Consider the following 23,833-nt stretch of genomic DNA (forward strand, 5'->3'; position numbering starts at 1 on the left):
GCAATAGCTGAGAGTTTACATCTGATCCTAAGGCAGCAGGCAAAGTGGGGGGAGGGTCTACAGTGGGTTTTTGAAACCTCAGAGCCAGTGACACACCTCATCCAACAGGACCACACCTCCTAATCCTAACGAACACCTCCAACAACTTGGAAACAAGCATATGAACGTATGGGGCCCAATCTCACTCAAACCACTCTAGGAGCCCTCCATTTTTCTTTGTATCATTTGAGGCAGGTCTCTCACTGGGACCTGGAACTTGCCAGTTAAACTAGACTGGCTGGCTAGTGAGCCCCAGGGATTGCTTCTCTCTGCCTTCCCTGTTGCTGGAATTACAGGAAAGTGTTGCCATGCCTGGATTTACAAGTGGGTGCTTGGGATTAAACTCAGGTTCTCGTGTTTGCAGAGTAAGCACTTTACCAATTGGACCCAGGTGTGTTTTTATTTTAATTGTTAATGTCTCTCATTTCGGATTCACGGATTATTAAACACAGATCGACATACCGAGGCCCTCAGCCATTTGTAAGAGTGTAACTGGGTCCTGGAACCAGAAGCTGGAGAAGTTGTGGTGTGAGAAGAGCTCTGAGTGAGCAGAGCCAGCTCTCTCCAGGGGATGCCAGAGGCAGCCCAGGTCAGGAAGTGCGGTGCTCTATGACTCAACTCTTCCTGCCTGGTCCTGCTCCTGAGCCTTGTGTGAAGAAAGCTTTTACCTGGAAGTTCTTCAAGGCTGAAAAATGAATGGGAAGGAAGACCAAGGGTACCTCATGAGGAGACATCAAAGACCACTCCCCAGCAAACAGCTGGAGGTAAAGCTATCATCTCTCTCATCCTGCAGCATCAGCCAGCAATGAGGATGGAAAATGCTAAAGCCACACAGAATGAAGACAAGGGTCTGGTACTACCACTTCAGGGCCTGGCCAGTACTTACTTGACAAGATGGCCCTACCACTCGTTAAAACGGCATGTGCCCTTGATCCTGTCTCTATGTAGTTGTTTATATACCTCTCTTTTACCAGGAAAAGCTTGGGATATTCACCCTACAAGAACTAGGGAGTTTCAAATACACAACATTAATTAGACTTCAGTTATACAGATTTTCTTTAATATTGACCTTACACCTTATACATGCCGTAGCACCTGAGTCAATGTCACGTGATTCCCCCCCCCCCCGGCTCCCCCCCCTCCCCCGCTTCCAAAAGGATGCTGTCATGCTGAGAGTTGCCTGGGTGGTCCCCAACCCCTCAAGACTGGACATCAGGGTTTGTAAATAACCACCTACTTTAAATTGCCTTTTTCTTACCACCTTGAATTTAAACGTTGTAAGAGCTCTTGATAACTATGCAGATTTATGGGGAATAACAATTGAGGTTCTATCCCAGGATTCAATCAGGCCTGCCTTCATGTGGCTGGGGATTCCGTGGAGTTTGGATAGAGCTCAGAGGGGAAAATGAAACTTATAACCAAAGTCATTTAGAAAGCAGAATCGCTGAAGATCTCAGGCAGAAAGGTCCCCAGTAGAGCGAGATACGGTTCTGACCCTGGGAAGGACCGAATAAGCAAAGGCATTTGTATCTGGAAGTTCTAGTCAAGTATTAGGGAAGCTTGGTTTCTACTTTTCACTGTTTGAAGATGGTCTTCTTCTTCTTTTTTTTAACCAACATAATTCAGCTGGAGGAGACACAAAGATTTCTTCTGTTCCTTGATTCAGCAGAAATCGATGAGTTTAGCTGGTGTAATTGTCCCCCCTGCGTTCAGTGCCTGAAATAAAATAGCCCTTTGAATGCATTTCTGCGGCTTCGGTGTCTGGCTAAACAAGTATTAATTAGATAATCTGCGGAGAGCTGGCGGGTGGATGAAAGGAGAGGGCTGGATGGCAGCCTCATTTGGGACCCTGATAGTAATTCACTAACTAGGTGGACTGGCTGGATTCCGGAGAGACTGAGCTCAGCTCCTAGCAGAACTGAATCTGCATTAAAGACAAGAGGAGGGCAAGGAAGATCAGGCCCAAGGCTACCTCCTCAGCGTGTGGTGTTGGGTTCTGGGGAGGGCAAGCAGACATGAGCAATAACCCAGACCCCTTCTCAGGAATTCAAAGTCCCCTCACCTGCCTCCCCTAGCCTCCCAGCACTCCCAGCCTACATTGTACTCAGAGAACTAGCTAACTCCTAAGAAGCTGGAAGGGGAGATCCACGCGTGGGAGAAGCCCGGAGAGGCAGCCAGACCCTGTTGGAGATGCGCTTGACAAGCGGAGAGGCACGTTCTTTCACAGTTGCTTGCCCTGCGCTCTGACCCTTAAGTCATCCCGGCAGTTCTGCCTCTGCAGGGGTCAGTGGACCCCTGCTTACTCCTTGAACGCAGGGCCAGAAAGCCAGTTTGCGCTTTAGCTGCCCCTTTAAGGGTTCCCGAAACTTTCCAGCAGCTCTAGGCTGAGCCTCGTCATATCCGTTAGCCGTGGCCTCCCGGGCACGTTCCGGGGAAATTTTGCACTCCAGTTTCCCTGGGAAGAGGCGCGACCCGCGCCCATCCTTGACCTTGGCCACGGAGGAGGGGCAGGGCCTGCGGGGCGGCGGCCGCCAGAGGGGGCAGCGGCAGAGAACTTGCTCAACTCCGCACCGCCTTCTCCAGCCTCCTCCCCGTCCGCCCCGCCCCGGCCGGCCAAGGACCGCAGAACCGCGCGTTCGCAGACTCGCCGAGCCCCCGCCGCGGGGATGGGCGCGCTGCTTCGAGCACTCTTGCTCCCACTGCTGGCGCAGTGGCTCTTGCGCGCGGTCCCCGTGCTGGCCCCGGCGCCCTTCACGCTTCCCCTCCAAGTGGCCGGGGCCACGAACCACAGAGCCTCAACTGTTCCCGGGCTCGGGACCCCCGAGTTGCCCCGGGCTGATGGCCTGGCCCTCGCACTGGAGCCTGCCAGGGCTACCGCCAACTTCTTGGCTATGGTGGACAATCTTCAGGGGGACTCTGGCCGCGGCTACTACCTGGAGATGCTGATTGGGACCCCTCCGCAGAAGGTAGGATGTGGTGGTGGGGTGTCTAGGAATTGACTCCGCGTGGTTTAATGTCGCCCCTAAAGCTGTAGCTTTCCCCGGGAAGAAGAAGGGTCGGGGAGGTGCATGGGTCGGGTGAGGTGCGGAGGCGCGCGCTAGGGACGCACCGGGAAGCGCAGTCTCTGCCCCAGCACAGCTCAGGGGGTGTGAGCAAATGTTTCAGAACTTGGTGGCCCTCCTTCACCCCGTGGGGCTTGACAGCTGAAGGGACCTGTAACATAGTTCGTCCCCAGGAGCGACTCCTCCTTCCAGCAAGAGCAGTACTTACTGAGTGGGTGGGTGGGTGGGGTCTTTAAAAAAGGTGCTGTTAGATGCAAGGAAATCACTGGAGTTGATATCGTCTCTGTCTGTGCTGTCTCATTGCTAAAAAGACTCTTGGACGGTATCCAAGGCGCGGTACCCTTTAAAAGAGATTTCTCCATGAGCTCAGCTAAAAGACACCCGGTTCCAAAGTGTTTCTTTGCCCAGCAGAGCCGCCTTCCTTCCTCGGAGTTTGTTTGCTGGCTTCCTCATAAGCTGTCTGGGCTGCCCAGCCTCTGGGAGCCCTGCACCCGCCAAGGCATGCATCCTGCGGGGGTTGGAGAATGTGAATGCCATTAGCTGCTGGGAAACACCGGGCGCACAGCGAGTCGAAGATAAAACAAACGCGGTCCAAACGGCTTTCTTCTCTGCCTTGTGCTGATGTTCATTTAACACTTCGTGTATCGAGGGCACACGGGCTCCCAAGCACGGAATCTGGCAAGGGAAGCAAAAGCCTCCCAGAAGTGATCCGACCCTCTCCAATTCGAATTCAAGTTGTCTCATGAGTGAAATGCACCGCATGAAGATACTTTATTTTTAACACTGTCGTTGGGATTTTTTTTTTCATGCTGATGTGATTGCCCATAAATAGAACATGCTCATGACTTTTGTATAATTCTAATTAAATTATTCAAGACTTTAAGGAGATGCGCCATGCTAATTTTTAAAACCAGAAACTGCAGAATAACTTCTGTAGTTGTTTAGACCTTCAAGCGTGTATTATTTTACCCAAAACGTTGGCAGCGGTTGCTGTACAGGGTCCTCGTGTACCCAATCCAGAAGGGCTGCAGGGTAGGCTGAAGGGGGGCCTGTGTCAGCTGAGGAAGCTTAGAGTCCCCTGAGCAGTCAGACCTCTACCATGTGAGCATGATCTCAGGGTAAAGGGATCCTGTGAACTGCCCTTGGCAGGACTGCACAGAACAGGAGAGACCTGCCTCTTTCTTCTATACACAGGCCCTGACTGAGTCCTCATGTGGGAAACTTCTACCTTAGGGATGAAAGTTCTCGAGTTCTAGGGCTGGGGAAAGGGGAACCAGGGGAAAAAAAAAACAAAACAAAAAACCCCCAAAACTTTAAAGAAGAGAAGACTTCGCTCACAAAGTTCTCCTTTGCTTTGCCTTTGTTGGTGATTCAGTGGCCTTTACCTTAAACTTGGAGATGAAGTTTAGTTAATTAGCCAGGATGTAAGGAGCTCCCAGGTTTGTATCCTTAGCACAGCCGTGGAAGTAGTTCTTCTGGGGTTATTTCTCAACTAGACTATAGCACGCTTCTAAGGAATGCTGGTCTGTGACAAACAAGTATCATTTCTGCATATATCGTCCCTCAGGGGTGAACTATTCCGTGTTGTTGCCCTGGCATGATGACGGGATAAACTGCCTCATGGCAAAATCTGTGCATCGGATGCTTCCATTGTAAACACTAGGTGTTGGTGACCTGGTTCGTAGTCTGTTCTGCACTGTCTCTGGTACCAGCGGGGGTTTGCAGGTGGCTAGAAAAAGCAGTAGGGAGGTGACTTCAGAACCCCAAAGACAGTTCCTGCTCTAGTAGTGGGCACAGGGTCAGTCATGTATTTCTTTTTTTGTTCTCTGAAACTTCAAGTAAAATGCTTAGAGAAAGAGAGGGAAGCGATAAATGAACAGGACTTCTTCAGTTGTTAATAATCATAGTGTCTTCAACCTCTGTGTGTGATGAACAACCTGACAGATGTGTTCTCTCTCACAACCACCCCCTTATATCCTAACTGACTTGTGGCGGGGGTGGGGGGGAGGTGTCTGTTGAGGCATGCATGCATGTTAGTGTATTTGCACGAGTGTGTGCCTGCCGTGGAAGTCACAAACTTGGGTGTTATTTCTCAGGGGGGCTATCCACCTTGATTTTTGAGACAGGCTCTTGGTGGGATTAAACTGGCCTCCTATCTCTGACTGTTGCTTGGTGCAAATATTCACCACAAGCCCCAGATTTTGTCCTAGCATTGCTATGTGCCTTGAGAATGGCAGGGGTAAGGTTTGGAAACATTGAATGACTTGCTAGGAGAATGGGGTAAGAAGGAGGGAGGGTGGAGAATGGAGTCCAGGTCATTAGGCTGAAGAAGCTAGGCTTTGAGCCACAGGCAAATGATGTTTATTCCTGCAGGTTTTTAATCTGCTTTCCCTTGGTTTGTGCTACAATGTGCCATTAGTAGGCAGTGCTCCCTGGCCAGTGCTCCGGCATTAGGGACTGCATGTCTGACTGTACCTAGAGTCTTTCCTATACTCTGATCACCCTTTCTCTTTCCTTTGAAGGCCACACTTAAGGGCTATCTTAAGGAATAGTTGGATGCAGGAAAGTGCTTGAGTGGAAGGATGCTAGACAGGAGTCTAGGTGTAAACCAAAGCTCACCAGAGTCCTGCTACCCTATGGGAAGGCCAGCCATTGGAAGTGTGCTCACCCCTGTGTGCTTTCATTAAGAACTGGGATCCATTGTCCTGCCTACCGACTCCGTGAGGAGTCAGAGGCTGCCCAGCAGCCTGACAGAGCCTCAGAGCCCTGTACTGGCAGGCAGGCCCACGTTGGCATGGAGATGAGAGTCGGGGTTACACACTGATACCATTATGTGACTCCTATCTAACAGAAGAGCGGCATCCACTGGAACCATGCAATTTGCTCTTATTAATAATTACAAGAGTGTTCAAAAGTTATTATAATTATAGCAATTTACACTATTTAAATATACTCTCATGCTCACACAATAAATCCAACTGAAGACAGCAAAGGGCCACAGATATATGCTGTATGGTGTCTCAAAAAAGGCTTTGGGGGCTTTCTGTTGGAAGATTTCTGTCATCAGCATTGGTATAGGTGAAACAACTGGCAAACTGTGTTCACATTTACGCCTTCAAATATAAACATTTAACAAAGTGCTTTGGCACGTGCGCTGGGTTATTGATCAACCTCTTAGCACGGCAATCGAAAGTACAGAATGAGACTCTATATAATTTCAGAGCTTTTTTTTTTTTTAAAGAGTAAATCACTGGGGTCCCCCAATCACATGAAGCTCACAGTAAGTGAGGCTAGAAAAAGGAAAGCGGTCGGGTGAAGGGAAGCCGGACAGGGGGTCACTGATATGCTCACGGTTAAAGATGATGAAGAAAGGGAACACTGGACGAGCTGCTGCCAAGTTATTCAGCTTTGGTAGTTGTCCTCATTCCGTCAGGTAAAATGTGGAGTCCGTGGACATTAGGAAAAGGATTCATCAGAGGATGCCAAAGACAGACAGACAGAGCTCAAGGAAACAACGCCAGCACCTAGCCTTACTTCTTGGGTATCCAGTGCAGAATGTCAGACTAAAGGTTTTGGGTTTTTTTGGATGTCAGATCAAACCCACACTAGAAAGGTCTTTCATCACTGAGCCTTGTGTCTCTATTCCTCAGCCTCAGCAATCTGCCAAGTCAGCCTCGTTGGATTTCCATGCCTTCCTGAGGAGACCGTTCAGTCATTTGATTTAATTTTAAGATGGAGACAGACTTATCCAGACAGACTTATCCACGTCTCCACAGTCATGCCATGAAGGGGTGGGTCCATCCTTCCGATCAGATCCATCTACAACTTGGGCCCCTGTCCGAGTCTCAGTTAAAGTGACTTTAGAAAAGAGCCGCCTTCCCGAGGACAGTGAGGTGCATTTGTACCATGGACGACCTGAAGAAGTGTTTCTCCTTTCTGAGCCCTCAGCTCCCCGTGGTTAATGTTCTCTTACCTCTGCATTAGTGTCTTCTGCTTCCCTAACAAACTCCACGAACCGGAGGCTTAAGGCAATAGAAATCTGTTCCCTTATAGCTCTGAAGGTTCGAAGCCCCAAGTCTAGGGTGTCAATGATGAGACCATGTTTCCTCTGGAGGCTCCAGGGGAAGATACCTCATTTCCTAGCCTTAGCATCTTATGGTCTCTGGGGTTCTTCACTTGTAGCTGTATCGTTCCAGCCTCTCCCTCCGTCTCTGCTGACTTTCTTTCCCCTGTGTGCATCTGTCTGCAGTCATTACAAAGACACCAGTCATTGGAATGCCTTACATCACCTCTTTACATCCACAAAGACTCACATTGCAGACAGGTTTATGGGGCTTGGAGTTCCAACTCTGGGCTGTACAGATAATGGTGGTCCCTTCAAATCCCATGGTCTATGATGCTGCAGCTGTCTGTCTTAGTCACTTTTCCTGTTGCTGTAATAGAAGACTGATGAAAGCAAAATCAGGGAGAAAGGTTTGTTTCCAGCTCACAGCTCAAGGATAGTCCATTGTGAGGGGAACTCTAGGTGGCAGGAGCTTGGAGCAGTTGGTCTCGTTGCTTCCACAATCAGAATGCAGCAAACAATAAATGCAAGCTGCTGCTTAACTCCCCTTCTCCATTTTATTCCTAGGATCCCATCCAGGGAATGGTGTCAGCCATGGTAGGCAGGTTCCCACCTCAGTTAATACAATCAAAGCAGTCCCCACAGGCCCAGAGACTCATCTCCCAGGTGATTCTAGAATCTTGTCACGTTGACCGTTAACACTAACACTCGTGCCATGTAAGCGTATCTCATTATAACTCTGCGCTATTGGCACAATCACAAAATCGTCTAATGCCACACCTCAGAACATATCCCCATCCAAAATCGGTGACTGCGTCTGCTTGCAGGAATACAGTTTTATTCTCATGTCTTTCCTAAGCTTGTAATTTTTAGATCCCACTTGTTAGAGGTCAACAATTTCAAGTTGGAATTTCAAGTGCCACATTCATTAGGACTGATGAGCAGACAGGGGTTTGGGTTGTGCTAGTCAGGAGCCTGTGATAAGACAGTGAACTGGAGGAGGCTCAGTGGGAGGGGGTTTCTGATGCTCTCTGCATTCTCATGTTGGTTTCCCCACTGGAGAAGAGTCTTATAAATGTTTCCCCTGTCTCCTGTCAGGTGCTTTGTTCTAGGGTGTCTGGAATTTGTGTTTTGATTGGAGCTACCCACCTTCTGCAAGACCAGCAGTCTTTAAACCCTGTGGTTAAGAAACACTCTTGTTGAAATTTGTGCTCTTATCAGGCACCCCTCAAGAATCAGGATGTGTTTGATAGGGAAGTCCGTCCAAGGGCTCTTTCCTGACACACCCTGAGTATCTGCTTTCCTGAGTCAGAGGTGGGTCAGCCTAACCTGTTTTTCGAGGTTAGCTGCCCAGCCTTCCTGTTTCCTTCAGGATGCTTGCAGTTCGCACTAACTAAACACCAGAGGAAGAAAGTAAGATTAGCTGTTGATATCTTTGTTTGGTTTCTGTTGCTAATAACAAGATGCCACAGACTGAGCAAGTTGTGGAGTTTATTTTGGCTGTTTCTAGACCAAAGTTGAAGGCCTGTATCTGGGGCTGTCTCCTTGTTGGCAGAGTCCCAAGGAGACATGGCATGGAGAGGCCCTAACCAAACTGGCATTTGGAGCTGATCCACCCTCTCGGTACTTTTCACCTGTTATTCTTATCGACTGAATGCATTCAGGCGCTCACAACAACAGAGCCAAGACCAACTCCTCAAGGGCCCACCTCTTCCTGCATTGTCATAGGAAATTAATGTGAGAGTTGAGGTGACCCTGCAAGTCAAACCATAGTCATTATTTTACATACTGGCTTAGCCCTGGGTACTCTCTGTAGGGTCTGGTCACAAGCTATGGGATTTATTTTCTACCTTTTGTCTTCTGGGGTCAAGCCTTTGGCTTTGAATACAGGGTCTACCCTGCATGGCCTGGAACTGCTAATACCTGCCTTCTCCCCATGCTGAGGGTAGCAAGAACAGGGTGGCCCTGTATATGTTTCTACATCTCATTTACACCTTACTTATTACATTTATGTACTTATTGTAGGAGGAACATGCACATGCCACAGGGCACGTGTGGAGGTCAGAGGACCATTGTCAGAGACAGGTCTCTCCTTCTATAGTGTGGGTCCAGCTATCAAACTCAAGTCATCAGGCTTAAGGACAAACCTGTTAGTCCCTGTGAGCCGTCTCTCCAGCCCACATCTCCTTTTTGACTAACAGTGGGCCTTCTCTCTTGCTGTCTGCCTGGTTCCCTTCTAGTCACCCTGCTCTGCTGCTCAGCCCTGGCCAGCCACTGGTTAAGTTATGGATGCGGGCAGAGCAGAATGTTTCTGTGAGGAAATGGTCTTTCTGGGCTTCTCTAACTCTGAGCTGTGAAGACACATTGTGGGTTGTGGGTGGAGTGCTGGAAAGGGTGAAGGACACATGTTTTGGGTCATTTTCCTGACCCTGTCAGTCTGTGCGTGAGACACAGGTGAACTGGACATCATTCAGCTCCCCTTCGCCCACGCTTGACACTGTTGCTACCCAAACAAAAATGGTCATGTTTTAGAAGCAGTGCCTTATCATGCTGACATGCTGGACTGTAAATAAAAGCAATGCTCTTGATTTAAAGAGTGCCATCCAATGCAGGTCTCTGGGTGGATGTTGGACTTTTATTACCTGGTACATTGTATACCCACTCTGGGAAACACACAATGTCGGTGCTGCCGTGTTAGGGTGATGGAGAGGAGGATTGGGTGTGGGGAAGCAGGTGATAGATACCCTGGATCAGCTCCATCATTCCAGGGAGCCATGATTGCAGTGGGGAAAAGCATCTCTTTCTCTCTCACACTAGCTTGAGAGTCTCCTGGTTCCACTGCAGATCACCACTGGTTCCACTTGAGCAATGGTTTTGGCAATGGGAAGGAAACAGGTTCTAGGTGTCAGTCATGCCTACCCCTGCTAGAAGCTAAAGTCCCAGTTGGCGCCAAAGAGTTTTTCCCACTGAAAGTCCCTCTGGGGCAAGTATGCCTATGTGATGTGGCATGCTCAACATTGAGTGCTGAGCCCATATCTGTTATTTCTGGATTTTGGTTGCTGGGAGGAAGTTAATTAACTTGGCTGAGCCTCAGTCTCCCAATCTGTAAACTGGGCTATTTAACACAGTGATCTGAGGTTTCAAGGAAGCCTGGACCCTCCTCAATTATGATCTGTTCTATTGACCAGAACCTTTGATGAGTCATTCGGGAGCTTCAGAAAGGAAAGATCTAGTGTCCCAGTCAGCAGGGACAAGAGCTTCTGGCTCACAGACCACAACAGGAATCATTGCTGCTGGGAATCCACTGGCTCACAAGAGCTGGCTGCAATGCAGAGTTCTGAGACAGGGTCCGTGCTTCCTAGGTGCAATGCCATACCAGACCTGAAGTTCTGCCATGTCTCATGTCCTTCAGCCAATGCTGGATTCTATCCTTGGACTCTATATGAAGACCATTGCAGAGGCCAGCACCTCCTCTGACTTACGCACAGTGACCACTTCTCCTCTTCCTAGACAAGTACCTCTTGGGTAGTTCCCCTTCTGTCTACTTTAGAAATTTCTGTGCTTTAGGCAGATTGTGTTCCAGAAAAGTCCTTATATTGGGCAATTGGGAAGCCTGAAATGCAAGTCCTTTCGATGCACTGCTCAGAGTCACTGTGCTGAAGGCAGCCTTTTGAAATACTTCGTCTGCCACAGAGCCTTTACTGTGAATTCAGAAAGCTTGAAACGTCCAATATGCCACTAAGTAAAGCCAAATGAAAAAAAAAAAGAGCTAATCAGAACCCAGCAGATGCCCTGTGCCTCTGCATTGACCTTAAAGGAGCTCTATTACCGGTGGTCACCGTGCTGCTCCCATGGGATTGTGACATACAGTTGTAGGTGCTCAAGGATCTGCACAGAAGCAGTGCAAATGGAATTGCTACCTGTGGTGGATTAACTGAGCTCCCCATTCTCTCAAGTTAGACTGCTCATTGTACTAAAGCAGAGAGGTGGCTGTGCTAACTGTTGGGCTCTGTTGTACTCTCTAGAGCTGTCCTGGCTGGGAAAATTGAGACTCCCCCAAACCTTGTCACACATGCAAACCCCTTTATTTTTTATTTTTTCTCAAGATCACTTTTAATTTCTCGTGTGTATGTATGTGTGTGTCTACATATATGTATGATCACATGAGAATTGGGAGAGTCCAGAAGAGGCCATCAGGTCCCTTGGAGATAGAGTTATAGGCATTAGGAGTCTCCTGGTATAAGCTCTGAGAACCGAGCCCTGGTTCCCTGGAAGAGCAATATTGGATCTTGACCTCTGACCCATCTCTCTTGCAGCTCCCTCTAAATATGTTGGAGAAAAGCTAGATGGATCATGGGCACCCTGTCATTCACGGTTTTGGTGTCTACTTGTGTCAGACATTATGGAGAAGGGCAGAGAATCCAGCCTGAAAAGGCAGCTTTCACAAACATCATGTTCTAGGCTATAGCCAGCCTTAACTGGAAATGGTTTGTTCTTAATTTTTATAAGGTTATTTACTGGGGGCTATGACCTACAGCAGATTAGAAAGAAACAGAATTAAGAAGTGGGCTTGGGTTCTAGGGAGATAGACTAGCCAGTAACTTACTTGCCTGGAAGCAGGAGGACAAGAGTTCAGTCTCCAGAACGAATGTGAAAAGACCCAGCTCGGTGAAGCATGGTTATAGTCCCAGAGTTAGAGAGGCAGAGAAGGCAGATACCTAGGTCTCAGTGATGGGCCAACCTAGTCAACCAACAAGCTTGTTAGTTCTGTCAAGTTGACACAGGTTATAGTCATTTGGAAATGGAGATCCTGAACTGAGAAAATGCCTCTAGAAGATTGGTCTATGGGCAAGTCTGTGAGGAATCTTTTTAATTAATGATTGGTGTGGAAGGGGCCACCCTTGGACAGGTGGTCTGGGTGCTGAAGGAAAGCAGGATGAGGAAGCCATGAGGAAAAAGCCAACAAGTAGTGTTCCTCTGTGATCTCTGCTTCAGCCCCTGCTTCCAGATTCCTGCCCTGCTCGAATTTCTATCCCAGCTTTCCTCAATGATGAATTGGGATGGGGCATGAAAGTCAAACAAACCCTTTCCTCCCCAAGTTACTTTTGGTCTTGGTGTTTATCACAGCAATACACAGCAAACTAATACAGAAGTTATCTTTTTTTAAAAAAGTGATAGCAACTGAGGACTAACAACCAGAGTTTTATTCTAGCTTCCAGATGCATGCAGACACATGTGTATACATGCATACACATGTGAACATATGTGTATACACATATGCACATGCACACACAGGTATGAACACATGGATGCCCACACACTCAGGGGAACTAATCTACTACTAATACATGTCAAGGAAGACGAAGACAGTATGGATAAAGTATGTGTTTCGTGTTTATTAAGAGAATCAGCTGTGGTCAGATGTGTTGAGATCTCAGTTCAGCATCAGCTCTAGGGTAAGAGTTCCAGAAATCCAAGTTCCAGTGAGCAGAGGGAACACCACCCAAGATGCCTGTTCTAAGACCTGGGATTGACAGTTAACTACACAGAGATGGTTCTTGTTTTTACACACTCCGTGTTCATGTGAGGAAGACAGATTGTAAAGAAAGCAAACAGTATTTTTGAGAATGCTGTGCCAAGGTGCAGCCTGGGAACGCAAGTCCCAGAAACAAGACTGCTAACAAGGCTTTGGGAAAGACACTGCTGAGAACGTGCAGATGGGGCTGGTCTGACACAATGAGAGGGATTAGCCTGGAGAACATGGGGCAAGGGTGAGCCAGAAGGTGCAGGTGGCCTCCTCACGCTGCGTGCATGTGTGCTTGCGTGCATGCGTACATGTGTATGTTTGTGTGTGTGCATGCTCATATACATGTTTGTGTGTGTGCGTGTGCATGTGTGTGTGTATGTGTGTGTATGCACATGGGCGTGTGTTCCCAGACCCTGCTTCAGCTCATCCTCTCTCATCTACTTTATAAACAGAATTTGGAGTTGGGCTTATGAGAGAAAACACCTTACAGAGCATGCATACACTATACCATATTACTTATGGACAGTGTGCATGTCTAGGACTGAGCTGTGGAGGGTATTATTAAATATGGATGGCTTGGAAATGTCTGAATTTTAAAGGAAATTGAAAACCTGAGTGACCGGGGAGGCAGCATAGTAGAGACCATTTATCCCATCGAGTGTTGTTTGGTGGTCTCTTCATTTGGGGCCCTCAGGACAGGTGTGGAATCAGGAAATGGGTGTGCCTGGTTTACTGAGGAGATCCCAGGATATACTAGGAAAGCTATGGGTGCAGGAGATGGTATCAGGACTGAATAGCTGAAGCCCAACCCCCGATGGGACCTGTATTAGTTACTTTATGTTGCTATGATAGAACACCATGACCAAGGCAACTTATAGAAGGAATGGTTTATTTGGGCTTATGGTTGCATAAGAATACAAGTCTATTGCCATCACTGTAGGGAGGCATAGCAGCAGTCAGGCATGTGGGCTGGAACAGCAGAAAGAGCAAACTGTAAGTGGTGAGAATCTTCATGCTCTCAAAGCCCCACTCCAGTGACACACTTCCTCTAACAAGGCTGCACCTCCTAAACCATCCCACACACACACCAAAATAACAGTGCCACTGGCTGGGGATGGACTGTCCAGTTAAATGAACTAAAGGGAACATTTTCATTCAAACCACCACAGGGAGCCTTTGAGAGATAATGTCAAGTAAATACAGCAGGCTGGGCTGAAGACAGGGGTGCCAATGGGTGCCACCACCCACTCCTGTCTCTTATGCTGTGAATGATATTGCTCACCACCAAATGCACAAAGTATAATTCAGCCCACCTGTCCTACGTCAGCTAGAATCTAATTCTGAATGCCTCTGTGGGCCAGACTGGAGTGGACTCTAGTTTGGGCTTTGCTTTGAACTTTTTCTGGAAGATGACAGTCTGATGTGTGAGGTACTGAATGAGAAAGGTTGGCCGTTGGGGTGGGGGGTGAAGGGAGATTATGTTTGAGGCTAAAAACAACCACAAACCTGCCTTTGAAAGACAAGTCTTCTTCACATAAAGACATTCAAAGGCTCTGGAATGTGAGAAGCCTCACATTGTCGAATAGCAGTACAGGAAAGGCTTGGGATACTAGAAGTACCAGGTCTACTCACTTCCTGTGACCCATGGGCACAGTCAGCAAAAAATATTTCTGGTAGTTTTTGCGCCCAGAAAAATCTAGCACATCATAGTTTTATTGTACTCTTATCAACAAAAATTCTTAAGTATAGTCATGCCATATAGGACATTTTGCTCAACAGACAGACCACATATGCAGAGGAGATTGCCCAGAGCATGATGGGGTGGAACAATTCTAATTGTCTTGACACTACAGGCATTGTGGGGTCCTGCCACAAGGCATTCCTCTCATATTGATGGTAACGCTGGTATAAGCAAGCTTGTGTACCAGCCATCATACAGGTAGAACAGTGGAATTAGGAACAGTGATCATACTTTAGAAGTGTAATGGGAAACACTAATACTGGTTTATCGATGTACTATGTTCTTATGTTATTTTAGAGGATGTGTATTCTACATATAATAAAAAGGTAATAATACCCACCCTCAGGCCAGCTCTTCAGTGGGAGTTCTAGAAGACTATGCCATTCTAGTTCCTAGGATCCAAGTTGTGATAGTATTGGACTTGACCCTACACGAGCTTAGCCTAGTCTGCCTATTTATGTCTTAGTTTTTAACAGAAAGGTTTGCAAAGGTTTTTATATTTTAGTCTAAAACTAGAATAGGGAGTATGGCTCAGTGGTTAAAGTGCTTGTTATGCAGAATTCACATACATCCTGGGTGTGCATGGTCTCCTGTCTGTAATTCCGGCCTTGAAAGGTGAGGCAGGGGATCCTTAGAACATGCTGTCTAGTGAGACTAGATGTATAACTCTGGGTTTGATTGAGAGACCCTGCCTCAGAGCAAACAGTGAAAGAGCAATTAAGGGATGATATCCTACATCAAACTTAGGCCTCTGTATGCACATGCACACATGAACACAAACACCACCTGAACACCACACATACACATGCTTTCATACACATACAAACATTGATGCCACATACCCATAAAAAAAATCTTAAAAGTGAAAAACACATAAACTAAGGATTCAATGAAGGAAAATGTTTTGTGTAGTAGTAGCACACTGTTTTACTAGACACAGGTAAAGACAACTAAAAAGTTTATGAAATAAAAGAGACGAGCATTCTAGCAAGGTAATTTGTAATTGAAGAAAGAAAAAAAATGTGGCCTACAAGCTCAGTGTAATTGATGTGTGTGGTGTCTTTAACCTAAGCAGTACCCCAGAGCAATTTGCTGAAGACGTTCCCTCAAGTCATCCACCAAGGTAGTTCCTTGAAGTGGTTCACTGAAATTCCCTGAGGTGGTCCACCAAGGTATTTCTCTGAATGGTTCATTCAAGTGTTATCCTGAAGCAGTTCTCTGAGGCAGTGATTCACTGAAGTGGTACACTGAAGAGGTACACAGTAGGCCTCCATGCCTGCTTGCTTCTCACTCACTGGTTCCTCCACACACACTTTGGTCCTCCAAACCCAATTCATGGCCAGTGCCTTTGCTTATCCTTGTACTTAGATATGGATAGATTTAGAAATCTCAGTACAGCGCTCAGTACAGTGATAGGCTCATATAGATGTGTACCCTGGACCAGTGGTAGCATCAAGGTGCCTGGGTATGTAGTAAGTTGCATTGTGTAGGTTTGTATAGATACATGCTGTGGTGTTACCACAACATAGAACCACCTAACACTTTTCATTGCTAGGTTGCATGACCGTTTGCAAACCTCAGGCTGCTGGGAGCCTGCCTGCTGCTGGTGTTTCTCGCTGGAAGGTAACTGATTGACCAGAGCATCAGCAGAGTGTGTGTGTGTGTGTGTGTGTGTGTGTGTGTGTGTGTGTGTGTGTGTGCGCAAAACGTGGTTTTGTGAGTGTAAAGGTTGCTCAGTATTAATAATATTTACTCTCTTTGATTCTTAGTTATACTGGGACCAGAAGCTGATGGCTTCAGAGGAATTATCACCTTTTTGCCTAACAGTGGGAGAATTAGGTAAATGATTTATTGCCAGGCAGCCAGAAGCCTCTCTCTGGCTAGGCTGGTTAACTCTGGGAAACTGAGAGGAAGGAAAGGGAAATAAATAAGATCCTTTACACAGGCAAATATGGACAGACACATATGCGTTCATATACCCACACTCTGGTCAGGCCCAACTGTCTGTCTAATCAGCTCCATTAAGTTTTCATGCATGCTACCTGCATACATATAAACAAACAGACATATACATTTGGATGGATGGATGGATGGGTGGATGGATGGATGGGTGGATGGATGGATGGATGGATGGATGGGTGGATGGATGGTTGGGTGGATGGATGGATGGATGGATGGATGGATGGATGGGTGGATGGATGGATGAATGGATGGATGGGTGGATGGATGGGGTAGAGCTCCCCAAGCCACCACACCACCTTTATTTCTTTTCTCTGGCCTTTGTATAAACAAAAAGTTCTTAGAAAATTGCCTCATAGATAAAATGTTACACAAAATGAGAGTTACAAGAGAACGTTGATATTAAGTTCAAAGCAGTATTTCACTCTATAAGCTCATTCTTTACAAATTCAAAGCAACAGTTTCAAATGGCCTTGTGTTATTATAGTGCGCACCTGGGGACCTGAGAACTTTTCCTTGAACACAAATTTGTCCCAAGCCTATTTCTCTTTTTAGTACAATTATGAAAGTTCATTGTATTCCTTATTATGTAGACTTTACTTACTACCACAAGGAGTGGACATGGTCTATCCTTGATACTAACTTTATTACATCTTTCTAGCAAAACAGCTAAAACCATCTCTTAAATGTTCTTCCTAAAATTATTTGAATCAAATCAGGAGTTTTATCGAATCATTAATTCATCTAAACAGCATTAATTCATGAAAGTTTATCTTTATGATCTTCAGGAAAGCTCCTCAATAGGATGGGCTAATTAGCCCAAGAATTATTATATTAATTTAATAATGACAGGAAAGGCATATCAGCTGCAAGAAGCAATCCTGAGATGAAGTCCTTGCTGTATAAGAGCTCACCCATCACAGACCATGCAAAAACTGATGAGCCACCTCCAGGAAGGCCATCTCCAAGACTTAGCCTATCCTAGATGTCTCCTGACATCAAGCTATACAGTATCTTAAAATTATTTTTATTAATAAATATATACACATTTTGGCGTAAGAAAGAACTTCCATTGTCCTTCCTTCTGATTTCTCTAGATCCCAACAGTAGAGCCCACAATGCTGCATGGAGTAGTCAGGCTGTAGGCGATATTCTAGTCTGTATGGATAGAGGGCAGCCTCACATCGCACCCGGGAAATGAACTTCCTGTTTCACTCCATGTCTGAGTTGATGCATCACTGGGGGCCCTCTTGTGTCCTTGCTGTCCTGAGCTTGTGAATCATGAAACTGGCTGTCCGATTGAAAGATCCCAGTCTTTGCATCAAGTGTAGAGACTCAGTGTACAGATCCTTTATTTTAAGCCTATTTGTTCACCAACCCAGTCCCACGGCACTCTTTGGGGGATAGGGAGTGGGGCTACTGGTCCTCTGCACATCCAAGGATACAGGAGTTTGCTCTTTTCTGTGTCTCCTCGGTTCTATAAGCACCTCCACTCTCCACTCTGTAGGAGGGCAGCTGGATTGTGGGGTCCCGGAATCTGGCCAAATAGCATCTGAATTTGAAGCTCTTCTACATGGTCTACACCGACGTGGACAACAAGCACGACGCACTCGAGATGCCCGGGACTTTGTACTGTACCACTTCTTTCTTTACCCCCTGGAAACTTCTGGGACAATCTCAGACCTAGTGTTCACATTGTTATGAGTGATGGTTAGTGTTATAAAGTTGAAAGGATCCTGGATCACCCAGGAAACAAGTCTCTGGGCTTGCTGTGAGGGAGTATGTAGGTTAGGTTGATTGAGATGTGACGACTAAAGTGTGAGCACCTTCTTGGTTCCACGGGCCGGGGTCCCAGAGTGAATGGAAGGATAAAATGGGCTACCTGAGCATCACTCTTTATTTCCCTCTGCTTCCTAATTGTTTTTCCTAATTATCAATGCCGTGTGACTAAATGTAATATAAGTCAAATTAAACCCTTCCTTCTTTAGGTTCTTTTGCTGGGCATTTAATCACAGCAATGAGAAAAGTACCAGATACATCATGAGTTAGGTAGGGTGGGTCTTTTTTGTTTCCTATTCCTTTTCTTAAATTCTGAACTTAGTGTGATGCTTAATTTGATTAACATTGATGTGGGAAGACAACCTTAACTGTGGGTGGTGCCATTGCATGGGCTGAGGTCATGGGCTGACTAAAACGGAGAGCAAGCTGAGTGCAGGCACCCACCTTTCTGCCTCCTGATTGGATATAATGTGACCAAGCCTCTCATGATCCAGTCACCATGGACTGTAACCCTCCCTCCCTTACATTGCTTCTTGTCCGCTATGAGAATACTTCCTGGTGAGCCTTTCCCGTGTAGAAACTCACCAGAGATGACAGCTCTGCTCCTCTTGACCCGTCTGTTGATATTGAACTCTCCAGTCTGGTGACCCTGGCTCCCAATCGTTTCTATTGAGTCTGCTTCGGCTTTCACTTACACCATGGTTTTAGCTTCCAACAACGCTTTCTGTTTCCCTAAATGCTTTCTGTGGGATCTTACTTCTGTGTCAGCTGCTTTCCTTCTTCCTCAGGGGAAATTAATTATGATTTTGTTCGACATGTTCTTCCTGCCTTTCATGTATCTCCTCTGAGAGCCTTTTCTCAGTTGAGGGACTCTCTCAAACATCTTCCCATCATTCCCTTTCTGTTCCCGTCTGAAGGTAAAGCAGTGGGTTGTGGGGGTGTTGTTGGAAGCTCAGCACTGTGCACATGGAGTCTAGAACACATTTCCATTGACACCCATGTGTAGTGTTAGAGACACGCAGTGACTGGGACTTTGTGTGATGTGACTGTATATATTATTAACAAACCAAACTCAAATTCCTTCCCATCTCTTCTTCAGACCCAAAGCATTTCATTGCAGTTTCCTTCATGATGCAGATTAGAGATACAAATAATGACACATGTGGTCCTTTCCTGAGGGATTTAGAGAAATCAAAGATTGTTTTCTTGGCCAAAGTACAGGTGTAGCTTCTTTATAGTATTTTTAATTTTTTTATACTTTTAACTGTGTGTGTGTGTGTGTGTGTGTGTGTGTGTGTGTGTGTATGCGCGCGCGCGCACACTTGCACCATAGTGAACAAGTGAGTGGAAGTCTGAGGACAAATTGTAGAAGTCAGCTTTCTCCTTCTCCTATGTGGGTCCTAGGAATTGAATGCAGGTCTTTAGACTTGGTGGCCTTTCCCTGCTGAGCCATCTGCCCACCTCACCGTCTTAACCTTTATGGCTTTAATGAAAGCACAAGACCTTGATCACAGGCAGTCAAGTTCTAAGCTATTGACAGAGATCAGGAGACACCAAGAATGTTGAGGTGGACATATATCTGAGATAATGGTCAGATTCTCAGATTCTAGCTGTCTCTGGAAGCTTTCCCATGTGAAGAGAAATTAATCCCCACTTGCTCAAGTCGCTCCAAATCTAGTTTTCTGTTTAGAAAATATTCCAAGTAGTTATTACTTATCACGTTTTAGAAAAGAAAGATAATCCCCATTCTTTTAGAACCTTACTCTGTAGCTTAGACTACCCTATAATGTACTATGTAGCCATGGTTGGCCTCAGGCTAATGGTGATCTTCCTGCATTAGCCTCCTAAATTCTGAAATTATAGCCTAAATATGGCCCCCCAAACACATTTTATATTGTCTTGGCAGCATTAATAGCAAGATACTTATTTCCAGTATCGATGTTATAGACCCTGTTGAGAATCTAGACTGTGGAAATCATGAGAAGATATATACCTGAGGTACAGAATACTATCCACAGGCAAACCTGGCCCATGGCCCGATTTTATTAATAAAGGTTTACTAGAACACAGACATGCTTGTTTGCTTACACATTGTCTGAGGCAGCCCTTTAGTTCATGAGCTATAACTGAATTCTACAGGTAATTTGTGAAGGATGTTATGTAGCTTGTTGTTCTGGAGTCTGAGAAGTCCAAGGTCAAGTGAAGACCTTACTGTGTTATCATATGGAAGAGGGTATTGTATGTCATCACAAGGCAAGTATGCCAGTGTCTTTGTTTGGGTTTTACTGTTCACAGATACCACGACCAAGGCAACTCTTATAAGGACAGCATTTACTACAGGCTGGCTTACAGCTTCAGAGGTTCAGTCCATTATCATCAATACAGGAACATGGTGGTATCCGGGCAGGCATGATGCAGGCGAAGCTGAGAGTTCTACATCTTCATCTGAAGGCTGCTAGCAGAATAATTACTTCCAGGCAGCTAGGATAAGGGTCTTAAGGCTCACACCCACAGTGACACACCTACTCCAACAAGGCTACACCTATTCCAACAGGGCCACACCTTCTGATAGAGCCATTCCCTAGCATACACAAATCATCACAGTCAGTCAAAATCTCTTATTATAATAGAGTCACACTGAAGACTGATAACCTCATTTTATTCTAATTGCTTCCCAACTTCAAACACCATTAACGTATAAAAGTTTGAGATTGAGTTTTTAAAAATCTGAATTTCCAGGGCCACATTCAGCTCTAGCAGGCTACAGTGGAGAAGTTACAGGAGGGTATCTTATTACCACGTCTAAAATGTTTGATCTGACATGAAACAGGAAGCATCTGGGGTTTACACTTACTCGCTGCTGACCAAGGAGGGAGGGTTAAGGAGCTACCTGTCCAAGAAGGCTTGGTCCGCAAATGGAAGCTTCAGGTGGGAGGCAGCCAGCAGCGAGGGTTGGGGAGGAGAAAACAGCTCTGAAGAACCCAGAGTGCCCCCACAGGAAGGAGGCCACACCTAGGATATGTCCCTTGCAAATCACCCAAGGATTGTCCTCACCTGTATCTCCATCCTCCCTGCTCCAGGGCTGGAGACATCACTGCAGAGTCCTAAGCAAAGCAGGGGAATAGTAGCATACTTAGCCATACCTCCTCTCTGCTACAGGATGCAGGATGCAAATCAGGCCCATTTTATTAGAAGCTGGTCCCTCTCTAAGTTGCCCCCAGTGGAAGCTGAATCCCAGTGACAACAAAGGTAAGTCCTGTTGGGCAGTGATTGGATTGAGACTGGCTTTATGAAGGAACTGAAGCTTGTCCCACTGGGTAAGCTGGGTCTCCTGGCAGTGGATTAATTCTTGAGAGTGTGAGCAGGTCCTTAGGAAAGAATATCCCCATGGTGGAAGAGAAAGGTGGCTGCACAGCTGGTTCCCTTTCTACCATGTTGTCAGGAAGCCCGGTGTTGACATCGTGTGTCTAGGATTTCCAGCCTCCAGAACCATGACCACAGTGGACTTCTTTTCTTTCCACAGTGCTCAGCTTTAGGGATTCTATTACAGGAACATAAAATGACTGAAGGAACACCAAGCAGGAGATTTAGCAGTTGATAGGGCTGGACTTGTAATGCCTAAACTCAGTATATTTCTACAAAGCTAAACCCCGTGAGAGATTTTGTAGCACATGTTTGAAGACAGATGCATGGTTAAGAGAAGCTTCTGCTGTAATGTCCCATAATGCAAACCCCATGGAAAGTAGCTCTAAAGTGTCTAGAAAACTTGCATATGCATTTATCTTTGAATAGATCCTTAGACATCTATTTCTGGGGGTTTTATGCTAAGGTTATGCCAGGGGAAAACACGAAAAGCAATTCATGACGCTCCACCATTGCACCAGTGGTGATGAAAAGTGGTAAGAGTCTCACATTTCATCGAGAGGGGACCCACTTATCAATCTGTGATCACTGACACATGACAACCCCATAAAATTGAGCAAGAATGCAATGTATATGATTGCTGAGAAAAAGAAGCCGGAAAGTATCCCACTACTCATCTGAGAGCAACATCTAGCATGTACAGGAGCCTTGTTCAAGAAATGACCCAGGGTAGAGGTCTCAAAAGTTGAGCTGGATATAGTCCAGGGAGACTGTGATGACCATGTTGCAGGCAGGAAGTAAATTAGAGGTTTGCCTTGGTTTTTTTTACCCGGGAGAATAAGGAATGGGACTTTGCTGAGTTGTGATAAACTCAGTCTTGTTGGGTCACCTGCCAGTCATGTAGATCACCAGTGACTGTGGTTCACCAAGGCCTGAAGCTCATAGCTGGCTTCAGTGTGCAGCCCTCCTCATGTAATTGACCTTTTTCTTCATTTGTTTGTTTGTTTGTTTTTTGGTTTTTGTTTGTTTTGCTTTGCATTTTCAAAAATAAGATTTCTGAGGAAATATGAGTTCTGTGTTTTCCCTCTCAGAAAATCAGGGTTGCGGATTTGCTGCCTGATCTTGTCAAAAACTAATGTTCTGTTTAGAAGGCTGGGAGGAATTATAAACACAATTCAATCAGGTCCCTATAAGCTGCTATTTTTACACCTCGAAAAACTACTTTTATAAGAACCTGGTGCTGTGAGCAGTCCTGGGCCATTATCTGTAAATATTTCCATTATTATGAAATGATGTCAGTTTACTGCCTACCAAAACACTTTTAAAACCTGGGCTGGAAACAGAATTTTCTACATACATAAAAAATCTCCCAAGGATTTTGGTTGTTTTAAACAAAAAGACACTATAGAAGGCCAGAAAGATAGTGTAGTGGGCAAAGGCATTTGATATAAAGCTGATCTGAGTTTGATCCCTGGGACCCACAAGGTAGAAAGAGAAACCAATTTCTGCAGGGTGTTCTCTGACCTTCATACGTGCATTCTCTCTCTCTCTCTCTCTCTCTCTCTCTCTCTCTCTCACACACACACACACACACACACACAAATAATGAAAAGTTAAATACTAGAAGAAAACATTACCTTCTGCTGTATGTGCTAGATGAATTGGCCTAAGGGAAGTGACAACTTGCTAGTCACCATCTCCCCTGTGCAGATAAGGAAACTGAGGTACCAACCAGTTGCCTGGCTGAGATCCCGAGTGTATGCTCTGACTAATGTGCTGTTACATATTTGATAAGTTTCACACCTGGGCCAGCATAATTCAGAGGAAGGACATGCATGGGTCACAGGTCCATACACAGAGGGGTTGAATATGCAAAACTGTTTTCACTGAGGCACATTGCCAAAGTCACCTATCTGTGAAGGTTAGAGAGTGCTAGTTGCCCACTGGAGTCAGTGTGTCTTGGTTCTCTTGGCTCATGGTACTGAACTGTTGTAGATACTCAGTAAATATCAATTCATGAGTTCTTTGATTGATGAGGCCCTCAAGCATGACTCTCGAAGGACGCATCTGCTCCTTCGTAAGTGACATCCTCTACCAGTCAGACCCAGAGCAAACCAAGGTCTCTTTGAAAGCCTTCCTCCACAGACTCACTGGCTCCCAGTAGCAATCCCCACGCTGAGCATCGAAGCAGTATATTTTACGTCGTTCCAATTAGAAGGGATGATCACGCACCCTTGACACTGACCTGAGGCCCACTGCCTCAGGAAGGCAAAGTATTGGTGGTACTGCTCAGCTGTTCC

At 46.1% G+C, this 23,833-nt stretch overlaps 1 protein-coding gene across 2 annotated transcripts in view; it reads left to right on the forward strand.

Moving 5' to 3' along the window:
- Positions 1-2,679: 2,679 nt before the first annotated feature.
- Positions 2,680-23,833, forward strand: part of Bace2 (beta-secretase 2) — an 88,197-nt gene continuing 67,043 nt past the window's right edge. For both annotated transcript variants that reach the window (XM_087575892.1, NM_001002802.2), the window contains 1 exon segment: positions 2,680-3,005. Coding sequence is in view for 1 of the 2 variants with exons in the window: in NM_001002802.2 (NP_001002802.1) it covers positions 2,706-3,005 (300 nt within the window). In the remaining variant the exon portion in view is untranslated.

The sequence above is a fragment of the Rattus norvegicus genome, chromosome 11, assembly GCF_021556685.1.
Source record: "Rattus norvegicus strain SHRSP/BbbUtx chromosome 11, alternate assembly SHRSP_T2T, whole genome shotgun sequence".
In the NCBI taxonomy this organism is placed as follows: domain Eukaryota; kingdom Metazoa; phylum Chordata; class Mammalia; order Rodentia; family Muridae; genus Rattus; species Rattus norvegicus.